This window comes from Chelmon rostratus, chromosome 13 (assembly GCF_017976325.1).
Source record: "Chelmon rostratus isolate fCheRos1 chromosome 13, fCheRos1.pri, whole genome shotgun sequence".
Lineage (NCBI taxonomy): Eukaryota > Metazoa > Chordata > Actinopteri > Chaetodontiformes > Chaetodontidae > Chelmon > Chelmon rostratus.
Genome location: NC_055670.1, coordinates 20,926,097 through 20,942,634, shown reverse-complemented (window position 1 = coordinate 20,942,634; position 16,538 = coordinate 20,926,097). Strand labels below are relative to the sequence as shown.

Below are 16,538 nucleotides of genomic sequence, written 5' to 3'. Positions count from 1 at the left end.
ATTTTTGCTGTGAAGGAACACTTCAATGAATTACTACTAACAAAATAACTCACATAATAATACATTTGCAGGCTAATGATTTGATGGCCACCTGATATGCATATATTAAATTAAAAACACAGGACAAGCTTGTACATTTCTCTGACAAAAGTGTTCTTTTATCTTGGCCAAAACCATTTTCCCTCCATGTCCTCTTATGCTCTCTGTAGCGCTCAGAGGAAATAAACACCGCACACACACGCTACACACAGACAGACACACGCACAAACACGTCAGGGGGAGAGGATTTCCAGGCAGAAGGTTAATTGTGGGAGTGTGTAGGTTGGGCCGTGGAACTGAACAAACATCAGCGCTCTGTGATTCAACAGAACAGCAACTCCTCCAAGCCGCCCACTCTTTTCTTCCAGCTAATGGAGGGACTGGAGTGCTTTTTTGGACAAGCTGCCTCGGTTTGATTTTCTCCCCCCACATTATGCATCCAAGATATCTCAGTGCTTTTGTTTTTAAAGGACTACTGAATTGTGGCGCAGAAAGGAGATTATATAGCTTTATGGGAAGGGAAGAGGGTGTGACTGGTAGCTTGTTTGTGTGGAAGAAGTTGTGTATAATGAGTATGAGAACACTTGTGTCTCCGTGGTTCAGAACTAGTGTCTTGTGTCCAGATACTGTATGTTCAGACTGCAGCTCAAGCGAGCTTGTAGTTCTTGCCTGGCATCAGAGTGTGTCTCCAAAGTCCACCACTAATCTGCTGCTGTTTTGTTCACAATCCACAAAAATAAAGTTAATGTATCTGTGGGCTGAATCATCCACCAGCCCAGCATTTACAATATTTTTTATAATCAGATGATGTGCTAAATGACGTAGCTTGACGTAGCGCAGGGGAGACTTTGTTTTCTTGTTGGGCAGAAATCAATGCTGACTTCAGGGCTAACTCAGGCTATAGTGGAGCTGCAGCATTTATTCATGGGCACACTGTAACCTACACTGTACATTTACTGCCCCCACTTGTCTGCTTACCTTCCCCTCTACTCCCATCGCCAACACCTCTGCTCTGAGCTCAGCCACCGTCTCTGGCTCGCTAACCACATACTCGCTACTCAAACACACACACTATGCACTGCCCTGTTCCTTAAAGGAGCCGTGCTGATCTTATAACAATAGGCTATAGGGAGGAAAAGTAAGGAAGAGCGCATGAGTGGCAGGTGGATTCGCAAAATCACCTGAGATCATGTGAGCCCAGAGTCCATCTTCCCAGGCTGAAGCTGGACCAATCAGATGGTTCAGCCAATCACCTGCCAAGTGTTTTTTTTTGAAAGCGTCTTCCCTTTCCCAAACAGTTTCCAAGGACACATCCTAGATGGTTCTGTGTTACACACATCTACTGTCAGGTTAGTGAATGGGATAAAATGTGGAAAAAATAGAAAATTATAGGAGTATCCTGTATGAGATCCCAAGACATCGCCCAACCGTCGCTGTGCTGTCCCTTGAGTAATTGGATCTCTCTGCATCCTCGCTGTGTTTCGGATGCATGCACAACTGTATTTAGAGCTGGCCGCTTGTGATCACACAAGCAACACGCGCAAATGGTGTTCTACTTGATTCTTGATTTTATTTATCTCACCCATAAACGCTAAAAGTAAAGTTCATCAACAGTACGAATACGTGCTTAAGCAGTACCAAACATCCAGAGTGAAAACCCAGACCTGACACGCTTGCATTACCTTTGTGTGTTTTGAAAAACTGACATACCTTCAAGTATTGCTGCAGACCCAGCTGCAAGCACACCCTGAGTGTTAGTTGCGTTGGAATGGCTACTGTACCTGCTAAAGCCATTATCTTCTGCCCAGTGAGACATTCAGAATAGCTATGCTCATGCATATGGATCTACAGTTCTCATTAGGAATGTACAGTACCTCACAGAGCATCAAGCGAGACTAGTTGTTTGATTATAATATGGTGTAACAGTGTATTGATGTAGTGAAACATAAAATACACATCAGTGGCAAAAATCTTTGAACTTTTATATTGATAAAGTAAAACAATTGTTGTGTTCAGTTGAATTTATCTGATGGACAAAAATAATTATATTCCAGTCTTAGGCTCAAAACAAACTAAGCCTGTATAAATAAAGGTAATCAATTCAATAGGTCCTTTATTTTCTCTGAATGTGTGTCTGCCTTGTTGAGGGTGGTATCTGCACATCCCCAGGCCTCTTGTTCCAGCCTTGCAGACAGCTCGAGCTATAAATGAGTTCTTGGAATCGTAAAAAACAGCATGGCCTTGTTCCATGTGGATCTTGGAGTCAGAGCAAAACAAACAGAACAATAACACGGGATCACATTGTTAAGACTTGGTCACTGCAACCAACCAGTCCACCGGCCTGTGGAACATGAAGATGTTGACCAGCGCAGACAGATGAACTCCGCAGCAACTTTAAAATGACACTGGACAGACTGGGACTTAGTTAACACACTGTGGAACATGCCATTAACCCTTGAATATTTCTTCTTAAGAGTAAAGTGCTGTTATGTGCCAAACCTGCCAAAGAAAACTCACAGCTCTGCTGAAGCAAGGTTTTGCATAAGAGGGGAAATGCACAAGGCTTTATCTATTAACCCAACTCTGCTTACCTGCACTGCGCCACCAATGACTCAGAGTTACATGGACTAACACTGCCATTACTACTGGTGAGGTTTCAGGAATTCAAGGACACTTCAGCTGGGCGGCTGCTTTTTGCTGTCATGGAGGTTTGCACTCAGAACTCGCAGTTTGAAGGACGCTCTCATTACTCACAGCACCGCCCTGCTGCAAAACTAAGGAATTGGATAAGGGGGTTTGCTTCTTAGGTTTCAGCAGCCTGCAGAGCGTTGGTCTCAGCAGGGGTTTGGAGGAGGTCACTGGATGGGTGCCATAGGGAGCTGAAAATTTGAAAATAGGCAGGAGGCAGGGAGCATCAATTGCCTCAGCCCTGCAGGACATCCCTCTCAACCGAGCACCCAGGGCCCCGTCAATCGTACACATCTGAAAATGGTTACCCTCACACCTCTTCCAGCAGGGTCAGCCTGGGCCAAGGGATCAGATAATAAAGGGAAATGGAGTAATCATTTGAAGTTGGGAGGGAGGAAACTATTGTTATAAAGCAGCTGTACAGAGTACAGTACCTATGCAGGTCTTCAAAAGTCTGGAACGGTTTAGAATGAATTTAATTATATGCAGGTTTTTGGTGAAATCACTTGAGACTTGCACATGGAATGTTATACAAAAAAATGTGATATTGTCATTGATTTCTGATATACATAACATTGTATTAATTTTATAAATTCACTGTATTTTTGTTTCATACAACATGCTTCATATTGACCATGAAAGGTGTCATGACAGAAGCCTGATAGAAAGAGTTGTAGAGGATCCCTCATTAGCAGAAGATGGCTTTGATATAGTGACGAACAACACAAATGTAGATGCTGTCGTGTGGACTTGCAACGTTGGACTCTTTGACAGCAAGTGATGTCAGCTGTTTGAACAAAGGCAGATCATTCAGTTGTGTGCAGCTTTGATAACTGATAGCAAAGAAAAAAGAGAGGCTAAAATGTCCCTGATCACATCAAAATGGCAGGAAGCAAGTGTTTTTATCATAATCTCAGCGAAGGTCTCTGTAATGGACTTGGAATGTAGCTGGAAAACGTCAGTGAGGAATTGAGCTGGAGGGAGAGATAAAAGGCCGGGCTCTTTTTTATTTATTTATTTTTTCTTCATCTGCTGACAAAGTCTGGCAACGACCTCTGATGGCAAATGGAATCAGAAGAAGAAACAGAGGACTTAAGTGGGCACTGTAGCCTCATCAGCGAGGTCGAACAACAAGGCAAAACTGGGCAACAAGCATCCAACAGTGGGATTACTTCTGTACTCGTTTTAATGTGTCCACTGAGTGGGTTATTTCTAGAGGATATATTTGACTTTGTGCATGTGTGCGTTGGCTGACTGTGAATGGAGCAAATGAGTAGGCTCAGGCATGGGACCACAGCTGGATTAGCTGGTCAGCTGTGCTTTTGTTTGTGAAGCTTCAAACTGCCTGAGGGTTTTTATTGTCTGGAAGTGTCCAGAACCGAAGACGTCACCGTATTTATCTAACTGTTGCATATACTGCAGCTTAAAGTGGCGACCTCGAAGATTTAGGTCCTGGTTGATTTGGCGACACCTGTTGTGACTGTTGGCGCCAGCGAATGTGGTTTAATGCTACTGGTCACATAATTCTGCAAGCAGTTAAACAAACTGTTGTCATATTAATAAAGAAGTCGGGTTGTACTTCCATCAGTTGCAACTCTTTGTCTAAGAGCTCACTGTGGCTGCTCCATCTTCTTCCCGCAACTGCCTGCAATGTTTCAAACTGATACAGGGTCAAATGCCATGAATGACAGTTGTCTTGCTTTATAAATATACTGCTGTACCTTTTTCAGTGGGCCATAGGCTCAATCACCTTTGATAGGTCGAACTTAACAGCCCTTTATTTTAATGAAAATCTCATAATAATAATAATAACTTTAAACCTTAAAATAGAGGTTAAATGATACTACATATGCAGGTGAGTCTTCCTTTTTAGACTGCCAGATGAGTTGTTATATTAAAGAAGTACAGAAGAGATTAAAATTAATTTGACACAGAATTGATGCTGCAAAGCCTGCTGAATGTATTTTATATTCAGTTAAGGACAGTATAAATGGTTAAGCCCTACCTACCCGGTCTTGTTCATTATACACGTAGCAAGTGCTTTTATTGTGTGGCAGGCTAAAAAGGAAGAAAACTTGTGCGCCTTCGCACTGGAACCAAAACATACTAAAGGTGTTTCTTATATCCTCTTCACCTCCTGTGTAGCGTGTACTTCCACTGTTTTACTGCTTGCTAGTGTGAGAAATATATCTGTGCTTTTATTGGCAGTTTAAGACAGGCTTCGCTATAATGAGCATTGGGTTTCCTTTGAAAGCAGATCAAATTAGCTGGGAAAGAGAGGGATGAAAATTGCTGAATGGACCTTACAGGCTGTTTTATTCACCATCACTGTAGTGTGTAGTCGTGAAGTCTTTTTTTAAATAGCTCATGAATGATGCATTGGCGACTACGCTAGTCAACTCTGAACTCGGGACTAATTGATGATTGCTTGCAAACAGATGTTGGCCCAGTTCAAAACCGTGGTTGTTAGCAATTATATGATAAACAACAGGCTAATATGCTAATTGTTGCCAGCTGTCAATGAGGTTATTCAGCGTGTTTACACTCCAGTTACAGTAAGACGCTCGACTTCACCTGTCCCCCCTTGGGCCTGACTGTTCACCACCACCCGCAGACTGCAAGGCAAACCTACACCCTTCTCCAAAAAAGGTCACCTTCTTTGCACAATACACATCATTACCTTGTTCAGTTAGCATAACATAATCAACCGGTTTTAGTGACCGCCAACATATGCACACAGGCACAACAGTAAACAATGGACGCCTTGTGCACTTTTCTTTTGCTGAACAAGTGGATTTCTTCCTCTTTCCACTGTTTTGGTTTCAGCCTCCCTCAGGAATGTTTTTACCGGGCACATTCCTCACTCTCAGCTCAGGGCTTTCCATGGTGTCTCAGTTTTGTTGGCCGGGACCGAGTGCGTTGGACAGCAGTGTCACACAGAGGAAAAAGACGTCCTCAGAAAACCGTCTTTAGACGACATTTCCCTCTCTCTCTCCCAAAGACTGCTGCACATCTGATGGTATGAAGATGCAAAGGTCCAGGCACAGCCAGGCCCACAAACTTAAATAAACAGAAACGTCGCCATGGATGATGTGGCAGACGAATGTGTGCTTGTATATAGTGCACATGCATGTCTGTGTGTGTACATATGTGTGTGTTTGCCATACCTGCAAGGTAGGGGCCCCTGGAGTACCCTGACAAGAGCCATTAAAGTTTATAAGCGTGAGGCCCAGCTGTCAATCAAGCTGACAGGCTGCCCCCATCCAACCCTGCTCTTAGGTGAACCCCTCGAAACCCCAGAGAACCCCTGACCCTGCTGTGACAGGGAGCTGCGTTAGTATGGGTTGGGCAGGGCAGAACTGGCACTGCGTCTAGGGTTATGGTGAAAAGTTGGCGGCTGCAGCCAGAAGGTTGGAGAAGTGAGTTTTGACTGAAAGATTGACGGTTTAAGTCTCCAGACAGGTTGGGAACAGTTTGTGATGAGAGTGGAGAATAAGTACTGCTGTCTCCCCCCCTCTGCCACAATAAGGGGCTGAAGTTGTGTAGAAGGTGAGCTCCTTAGATGAGAGTTCAGGGCAGATTGAGTGTAGCTCTCAGAGCAAAAATGGCCCTGCGTTAAGAAAACGTAAGGGGCTCTGTTGGTGTGGATGTGTAGTTGTACAAACAGTTGAACTATGCCATTCACATGAGAAAGAAATCTATTGTATTGTCAGCCTGAACACAACATAACACAAGGCAGTTTACATGTGTGCTTTCAGTGGTTTATAGGAAAGTCATGGATCATATCCGTCATCCGAGTGCCATTGTTTTTGAATATCATATTACATGCAATTATCCGACATGTCTTGTTGTGGTAAATCCCACATGTTATAGCAAAAATGCTCATTTTGTGGGTGAACTTTTATGTTAATGGAACAGCAGTCAGTCGCGGTCTTTTTGTTTTCCCCCATTGTTGCTGTTGCAATGTGCAAAGAAAGGTTGCGTGTGAGTGATTACGTGGATAAACTGTTGAACTATAAACGGATTGATGTACAGTCACAGAACAAAATCTGCAGCTGGCCTGTTATGTCTTTCTAGCAAATGATGCAATTAAGCCTCCTCTTGCCAAATGGCAAATACGCCAATGTAAATATTTGTGCACAAACTATATGTATGTGTATGTCTAGGCATACGCACCTCCGTCCATCCCTGAGTGCATGATGTAGCCTGTCGTGCCACAGCAGGATTAAAGTATCCCTCTCCCCCGACTGCCTCTTCCCTCGGCCCTCGCGGACCCCTCCCACACACTATTTGTTTTAATTAAAAGAAAACTTCCAGCCTTGGCTAAGCGAGCACAGCCGACTGTGACTTTTTCCTCTTCTCTCTGACATTCTACTCCGAAATCTCCGGCCAAGCCTTTTTTCTTTTTCTCGGTCTCCCTTTACATGTTTCTCAGTTGGTCCTTTATTCCGTCGGGGTTATGATTGAGCAGAAAAGGGATGCATGTCGTCTGTGTTGGAATGTAGAGCTGAATGGGCCTGTTTGACAAAATGGGATGAGAAAGTGTCGTACGTGCAGTCAGCCAAAGGGGAAATTGAATCATTCCGGGTTGGGAAGGCACATTGGGGAATAGCCCTGTTTCCTCTGAATTGTGGCTTGGAGAGTTTCATAGGCTTAACTGCACTCCCTGAGGTGTGTGTGTGTGTATGCGCGTGCATGTGTGTGTGTACTCAAGTGTGGGCATGAGTATGCGTGTACGTATGTCTTTGCGTGAGCAAGCGGTTTCCATGTATTTGCATCTGTGTACACTACTCTGCGTTCTTAGCGTGGGACACAGTACAAAGCCGCATTGTAGTTTGTGTCAAAGAGTAGCAAAGCTCTCTGTGAGTGGGAGGAGGTGTGCATCTGCAGCCCTATTTTCTATTGTGTCAGCAGCTCAAGCTTGTTCCCCACCTCTTGGAGTGATTCAACACAGGGCTGTGGTCCACGTTCAGAAGTGATCCTTTAAACCAGGACGGAACCGCATTGGTTCAAGTGAGGTTTCTGCCGTGTTTTGGAGCAGCGTTTCTGAACACCTGTCAGTCATATTCATAAAAATACATATTCAGCCATACCCACTATATCGAAAAAAAAACGTGCCTGGAGACATTTAATGCATTTGGCCGATGTTCTCAGTAGGCATAGGTTCAGTGCCAAGTTGTTTTGCACTTTCATTTCAGCACAAGTGGTTTAAATAATCTGGAAGATGTGGCTAGTGGATACTGGAAATCATGCTGTGAACTTTTTTTTTCCCACTTTTTGGTATAAAAGTTATGCAGGAAATGTGTTTTGATGTTATTTTCTGTTTGTTTCAGTTGGATCCCATTCCTGACGAGGTGCTGCAGCAGAGACCGAATGCCAACGCTGTCCACTCTATGGAGAAAGTTCTTGAAGCTCACAGTAAGTGGATTATTTACCCCTAGACACAACATGCATCAACATCTATGTGATGTACTGCATCTTAATGAATGATATGTGATTTAAGGGATTTCTAGTTTGCTGACCATTTTTATGTTGATCTTCTGTAGATGTTGTAGTTATTGATATTCAAAAAGCTCAGTAAATCAAATAAGTCATTTCCCTCAGCAGTGAACAGCTAGTGGCCCAGTGTGCACTGCAGCTGCTCTTTAGACTTTTCAGCCTTTGTAATTAGACTTTTACCCTGTTGTGGTCTTTCGTAGGTAAATACTGGCGCTCGCTGCAACGCTCTGCCTCCACACTCGGTTGCTCGTTGAGTGAAGCCCTGCAGCGTGACGCAGAGGAAGCCGAGACTGTCTCCGCCATGGCCTCGTTGTCCGTTGCCAACAAGCACATTGGAAAGAGGTACTTGGTGAACTTAAGTGTATGTTTAAAGGAGTAGTTCGTAGCATCAATCAGTACCACTCTCCTGCAGCCTTCGTTGATTCTCTGGCAACCTCTGGGTTGTTAAACAACAGGTAGTTTTTACACTTTGGTGTCTGGTGATCTATCATGTCTTAGTTAGTGAGATTAAAAGGTGTTGGTAGGTGTACTTTTGTACCTTTGGGCAGCACCAGGTGAGCTGTTTCCCTCTGTCTTTGTGCTAAGCTAAGCTAACCAACAGCTTCATATTTACTGAACATACATGAGAATGGTATCAATCTTGTCATCTAACCTGTCAGGAAGGTAAATAAGCATATGTACCAAAGCATCCTCTTGAAACACAATGAATCAGACGAATGACGGCTCATGTAATTAATACCTAACTCTGCAGCTTTTAGTCTCTTAGACCTCACTGTAGTTTTATGGCCTGCAAGGTTCAGTCTCTCATCAACATCACTTCCAGCTGCAGCAGGCAGCAAAAACAGCTCTGCACACCTGCTCTGCACCGCTTCACACTACCTGCCTTTCATTAAAGAGCAGACAAACGATCTTCTAATATTACAACATTGTTTATGGTGATGTGTTTTTTTTTGTCCAGGGCCGAAGAGGAACCGATGGAAGAGGAAGCTCCTATGTAAAGAAACACCCCCTCGCCTTTGACCACTGAGACCAGTCTTCATCTTTGACAGTGTCCTCAACCAGTCTGTGTCAATTTAAACGCCACTCCTACGTCTCACCCCTGCCGTGTCAAGTTGGCGCGTTAATGTGGGGGCGAGAGCAAACAGAGCTGACAAAAGTGGCGCTCGGAGGAACACTGAAGATGAGCGATGCGTTCACTGATCAGCGGTGCACAGACTGATCAGCTTAAATGTGTCGCATTGTCTCTTCAAGACCTTGGATATAAGAGGATTGACTCAACCATCCCACAATGACAACCTTGAGTGCCAGTGCTTTGAAAACACTAGACAAGATGTACTTTTTGGATGCCAGTGGGAACCATACGCAGACGATCTGTAGTCATCTTCTTCTCTTGCTGTTCTGTTCTTTCTCTGCTTTATTGCCATAGTCTCACTCTCTGATGTGATTGTGACTCTGCACTACGGATGAATCATTCCTGCTCTTTTAAGATATCCTGATGACTGGAACAAAGTGGTTGAATTTCCTGCAGCTTTCCAACGCGGTTGAAGATTACAGATCAGGAAGGTCAACAGGTGTTCTGATTCCAAAATGACTGACGGTGAAAGACGTGTTCGTGCCTTTTTTTTTTTTTTTTTTTTAAACCTCGTGGATTTTCTGTTGAACTCTGCTGAAAGAGCTTTGCCTTAAAAAAACAGTTTTGGGAACGAGGCCTCTTCTCCCCCACCCCTTAAACATTTCTATCCTGGCAAGACATCCAATGCCTGCATGTTGTCGGCACATAGACTGGAGAACCTTGGCATGTTTACCTATAATTCTCTGCAAGCAGCCTACTGTCTTTCCCTGTACCTTCATCTTTGTTTTTTCTCCCTTATTTTTTAATAATCTCATCTTTGCAGGTAGTTCCCAGCCACAAGTTGAAGGTGGTTCATTTGAATGGAAGTTAAAGGTGGGATTAGTATTACTCCAGAGGAAACATCTTGGACGGGCATCTGATTTCCCTGTTTTGTTGTTTCAGCATTCATTAATGATCCATCCCACAGTCTTTAGGCTACTTTAGTCATCAGTATAACTCGGACAGCACAGGTTCTTCACACACAAAACCACATTTTATAAGTGCCGCCGCTGGTTGAAAGCTGCATTTGAACTATATTTTGTTCATGTTAAAGAGGCTGTCTGAATCCGGTCCAAACCTTCAGCCACAATAGATCAATGAAGACAAATGACTACAAGACACTATAAATATTATAGGAGACCATCTGGAAAACGTTCCCTGCTGGCAGCAAGTAAAACAAAAGATATCGCAGGTGGCAGGGAGAGGTCAGGCGGAGCGTGATAGAAAGAAAACCCAGTACACATAATATACCTCACCCATGTCGGGGCGAGCACCCTCAGCACCTCTTCCTGCAGTCTGCGTACAGCCTTCTCGGGACCATCAATCAGCAGTGGTCAGAGAAAACTTTCCTCAATACTCACATTGAATTTTCACGCATTGCATAATTTTAGGAGGTTTGCACACGAATGCATCACCTTGGCGACAGGCTCGATCAACTCTCCTCAAGAGTAGTAGCATGCAATGTATTAGAGCAGGAGGAACTCTAATCTTATTCAGACTGTATGTAGTAGTTAGACAATAATGAAGCCAAAGCCATGATGGACTTTCATCTCTGTAGAGTCAAACCACATCATTTTTACATTGGAATCAGGCGCCGTTTTTGCAGAATAATGAAGGATAGAGAGGAATTAATCTCATATGGGCCAATTTGTTGAACCAGCCCTCTCTTTAAGACAACTGTGTCTCCGTGGCAACAGTGACCATACCACCTGGGATTTTGCAGCGCCGCACAGGCTCTCACAGCTGGTTTCACATCTTTAGCCCCTTGTGAAGCACATCTGCTCCCCAAATGTCAGGTGCTGTGAGGCAGGTGTGTGTGCATCTGTTCATAGGCAGTGAAGTGCAAGCTGCTCTTTATAAATATTCAAGTGTATGCACATATTTTTATAGTTGCTTTTCTGTATTATATCATCCTTTTCTCTTGACCAGTGAGACAGCCGGTGGGATAAGCCTGTGCATAATGAACAATCTTGCAGCTTTGAAATGCACATGTAGCTCAGATTCTACTCTGGATGCTGAATCCTCCCCCATAGCTGGGTTGGTTATAAATATCTTAATATTTAAGAAGACATAAGTCAATGATTGGTTTCATTATACTCAAATGAATTTGGGTTCTTTACCAACTCTGAAATTCACTGAAACTTAACTGGCCACCAGCCTAGTTGTAGTAAAGTGTGGTTAATCATTTTGGCATCTAAAACACTATAAATACAAGGTCTTTTTTTACCTTTGCATGTCTGATAAAACACTCACAGTGTGCAGAAGTTCACTTCCTGTCTGCAACCATCCTTCCAACTTGTGTTTGGTGCCTGCTGGGCAACTACCTTCTCTTACCTTTGCTTCATCTACAAGCTGATCACCTTTAATGTATATTTTCTGTGAACAGGAAACAGAGTGCTGTGGTTTTTACTGTTGTTTACTGTACATAGGACATCGGTCTCCGGAGTATTCCTGCCACACACATTTGTCAGTGACTACTTTTGTTTGTTTTTTCCTCTCAGCTGTGTCATCTTTCTGGTTGTGTTGCCCTTTCAGTTCAGTGGACTCCAGTAATTTCTTTTTTGTACTTTTTTTTTTTTTTTTAATTATGTTTTCCTGTTATTCTGTTCACGTTCCCCTCTCTGTGTCTCTGTTACATTGAAAGCTGACATACTTCACTACAGGTGAGGGTCCAGACTCTGTTTTTAGTGGACATGATGATGTTTTCTGGGTTCAGGGTTTTTGTGGGAGGGTTGGGATGCAAATGTTTCTACTTTGTATAATGATGGACAATTGTGTATTTACTGTCTGTTCATAGTAGATTTATATATGAAAAGAAATGAGTATATTATATATACAGTATATATCTCTATACATAATGAAATACTATGACCTTGTTTTTGAAGTTGGTATTGAAAATTGATACCTTTCATGGTTCTTACATACAGTCAGCTCTTTTTAGGGTGTTCCTGAAGGCACCATGTACTGTCCTTACAGTTACCGTTACAGTTAGTTACATGTTTAGTAGCATTTTACTGGTTGTCTTTTTGTCTTTCAACACTGACTAGTTTTTGGCTTCATTCATCCCATTGGTACCATACAGTAGGTGTGCCACTGCTCAGCCTCGCATTTTCATGCACATATTTGTATCATTCCACACTTTTTGAATTGTATGTGTCTAGATATTATTGTAGAAAAACACAGATTTTGGTTGGTTCCTATTAAGTTTCAGTATTTTAAAGAAATTTGAGACTGAAATTCAAAATCTGGATTCTACATATTTCAGAAAAGACCAAAGTGGTGATCCATTTTTTCCACTTTCTTAAAGGTTTACAAGTTCATCCTCTAACAACAAGGAAAAAACATGAAAAATGGGATGGGCGTATTTGAATTGGAATGTGGCCATGCTTTCCCCCTACTTTAAATCCCTCTGATGAGCCTTACAAATGATTTCACATGATCATCCCTTATTTCCTTATCTGACCAAATGTCCTCAGTTTTAATTTAAATCAACATCCCTTTAAATTCATCTAGTTCACATGTGTAATCTCATTCATCAGTGATGCCTCTGAGTTTCAGGGTGGCCAGCAAGACTGTCCAGAATCCGAAAGATCACAGGTGTTTGATCCCTGCAGCAGCCCACGTCTTTGTGTCCTCACACCACCAAAACTCCACATCTATGTCCTTCACGAACACATGTTAAGACCAATACAAGTATGATTGAAATATTCTAAAATCTCAATCAGACTTGTAAAGAGTAGAATTTCTCATTGTGACTGAATGTATCTGACCTTTACTGGCAAAGTGATGCTGCATCTCCCTGCAGAAGTTGTCCAGAGAGGTCAGAATTAAGACTGTGTCATGCATGTGTCATCTACTACAAAGGTAAACATGTGGGTGTGAATCAGTGCTTGCAGTAAATTGTCTGCCACAAAGTTGGTTTTGCACCGAGTATCTCAAGAGATAACTAAGGTCGTAGCATTGTTTGGCATCATTTTTAGTTTTATTGAATATAGCTTAAATTCATAGCCGTGTGGAAGATATGTGATATTTCTGTACATTCCCGTTATATCAGACACCTACACAAACATCACTTCTTTTGTAATTTTGGAAAGATTTGTTTCCAGGAACATTTTCACATTACTGTGATACTTCATGCATACAGAGGTATGTGTGGTTGGAATATGAAAATGCTCACAGTCAGGCTATCCTGAATGTCACCTTAGCTTGGATACGCTGACATCTCTGTGGATGTAAACTTGATGAGATGCTTTTCGGTAACCCAGCCCAGAACATTCCCAGAACCTTTGCACAGCAGTGCCAGTCATGGGGTTTCTCCTGCTGAAAGCTTTGGTTTCTCAAAAGGAGCCAAAACTAGCACAGTCTGGCTGTCTGTCTTCACTGTTAGTCTTAACACAATGTCCAGTAACAAAGCAGCAGTAACAGAGCAGCAACATTCCATTTCCATTCTCTTATAATTTCCATTTATTAGGAGGGGGGCATATCTTTTGGTTTTAACCCTCATAGCTCAGTCCAGCCAGGTCCAGAACTGTTTATTTAGGTGGCCTGGTCCGACTCCACTCCATTCCTCTTTTTCTCTCTGCATGAACCATCTGTCCGCATGCACTGCCTACCTACCTACCTACCTGCCTGCTTGTCTGTCTGTCCCACACCACATAACCGCACAAGGGATCAAGCACTGAAGGACGTTAGTACTTTCACTGTATCCAAACTGTCTTATCTCTTTTACTGCTTCTTTTGTTTCAGCTGTGGAGGAGTTTGGTTGCGTTCCATGTTGTGCTTTTACCTGTGGGACATGGAATCATCAAACCTGGAAGACTTCAGTTGAATATTTTACAAAAAGGAAAAAAAAAATTATCTAGCACTTGTAACACAGACAATAGATTTTATTGTATTTATGTAGAAAAACAAGTTGTTTTAGGGGGACGCTTTGTAAACTGCAACAACAGAATGGAAATCCTTTTTTTTATATATACCAGGCAAGATGTGACTTTGGTGGACTTTTGGGAAGACATTTTTGTTCTTTGTCACATCTGGACTTATCAAAGGGCTCCATCCAGATGCCTGGTCATTGCTATGGTTGTCCATTCCACTAAATAAGCCAGTAATCGCTATGACCACTGTGGTTCAACAACAGTTCTAGGTTTACATATGTATAAAATGCATATTCTTTTTTTTATCAGTTATGTTTTTGACTTGTTCCACCATTGTTACAGAAATAGTACTTTTTTCTCGGGAACCTTTGCTCTAACATGTCTTTGACATCACAATATAAAGTATTGTTTTGGAAAAACTGCAATGTCTGTTTTTATGTTAATTGTTAGTTGCTGGTTTTGATTGCAAAGAAAAGGCTTATTCGCTGTCAGGCAAACGTCCTGCTGTCAGACATGAGGGCAGATGTTGAGAGACGTGCATGTGTCCTCAGACACAATGAAAAACAGCGCAGATGAAAGTGCACTTAGGTTTGCCACACAACCATTTCACGATCTGGTTATGCAGATACTTAAAATGTTGCTGTCCTGCTGCTTAAGAGAGTTCTCCACCAGTTCAGCTTTGACACACTCATGACGGATGTTTTTTTGTTTTTTTTTTAAGTATCAGTTAATGCAGCACAATGAGAGATATCTTTTTTTATTCCATGCATTCCTCCTTGTCAAAATTTGCAGCTTACATTACGCACAATGCACCTTGATTGCTGTCAAGTTTGTTGGCGATGCGGGTGTGTTAGTAGTGGCTAATGTAGCCTCAGACTACAGATGAGCTCACACAGACTTTTTACATTTCGAACTTGAAGTCTTCAGACCCAACTGATGAGACATCACTTGTCAGTTTATCAGAGTTTGTGTCGATCGCATATGCAGTAGCCCTCCTGGAGACCTTTAATCAGACCTTGATGTGCAAAATTGGTGGAGTACTCCTTTAAGTCCAGAGGGAGGCAGCATTGACGGAATTGCAACAAGGGCCCCACGGTAGCTTGGACTGGGATTAGCCACCCATTTGGAAAGGTCAAAGGTCTGAGCTGGTGTCCAAATAAACAACAGTGAATCCCTGTCGGTGGTGGAACTAACACTAAGACAACAGTCCAAAAGCAAACAAAACCAATCCCGCCTTACCCACCCTCAAATAAACACACATTCCACCGCTGTCCTGACAAACTCTGAATTTAGAGAGTAACAGTGTAAATACCGCCGTGGCCTTCGGCTTTGTAGGCTCGTCACAATCTTCGTAAATCAAGGAGGCTTGAGATACCATGCAGTGTCAAACGCAAACGAAAAGGAGCACATCTCTGGTTCCCTGAGAGAATAAGGTTCAACGGAGACATGAGGGACAATATTTACCATCATACAGATGCTGTAAAGAGCGCCAGATGCTCCCAGAAGTAAAAAAAGGGATAATGTTAAAGTTGGGAATGTGACCTCTTTATGGTTCCTTGGTGGCGGGGGATGCTCTAACGACCGAGCTCGTGACACCAGACTGCCCGTCTCACCTTTAGCTCATCGTAGGCATTGACACATTCGTCATCTCTGCAACGTAGTGACACGCACCTCCGGCGACCCCTCAGTAAGGTCAGGATAAAGGGAAGGTGAGGCCCTGCTAGTTGAACTCTACCCTTTCTGGAAGGCCAGCCCACAAGATGGCCGCCTCGTCCCCACAACAAAGGATTGAAATGTCAGCGAGGGTTGAAATCTGGGAAAACCCCCCTATCTATTTTCCCTCCCGTTTCCCCGCAGTGACATTCTGGTGTGCGGCAGCTCTCTTTCCTTGCTTGTCTTCCTGCAGCGTCAGTCGTTGTCAGTTTGCTCTGTCATTACCCGGCCACCGGTATATGTGAAAAAAAGGCCTCATCCTCCCAGCTGTGCTCATCACCGCGCTTTTTAATTGCAGGTTTGACTGACTCGAAATGGCAGTGAGGCTTTGGCCAGCTGCTCGGATGACAAATAAAACTAATTACAGTTGAGTCATTAGAATCAGTTGTGGATCATCAGCACACATTAGATATAGCTGCAACAGATCGGCGACAAACGCGCATGTTTGGGATCGCAGAGGTGGCCCAGTCAACAAAAGTCCATGAAAAGTCTGGGAAATGCATTGGCAAGTTCTTTGCACGCATCGGTTTGTAGCTGACAAAAATTCAAACAAATTCAGTATTAATCTTCAGTTGCGCTCAACTTATTTCATTCCAAGCATGGCTTTGGAAACA

At 43.0% G+C, this 16,538-nt stretch overlaps 1 protein-coding gene across 3 annotated transcripts in view; it reads left to right on the top strand.

Annotated features, from left to right (window-relative positions):
• The window catches only part of hdac4 (histone deacetylase 4), a 122,658-nt gene extending 108,029 nt beyond the window's left edge, over positions 1-14,629 (top strand). For all 3 annotated transcript variants that reach the window (XM_041950205.1, XM_041950204.1, XM_041950206.1), the window contains 3 exons: positions 8,061-8,145; positions 8,427-8,568; positions 9,185-14,629. In XM_041950205.1, the coding sequence (XP_041806139.1) occupies positions 8,061-8,145; positions 8,427-8,568; positions 9,185-9,224 (267 nt within the window). In that variant the 3' untranslated portion in view covers positions 9,225-14,629. The remainder of the gene's footprint in view (positions 1-8,060; positions 8,146-8,426; positions 8,569-9,184) is intronic.
• Positions 14,630-16,538: the final 1,909 nt, after the last annotated feature.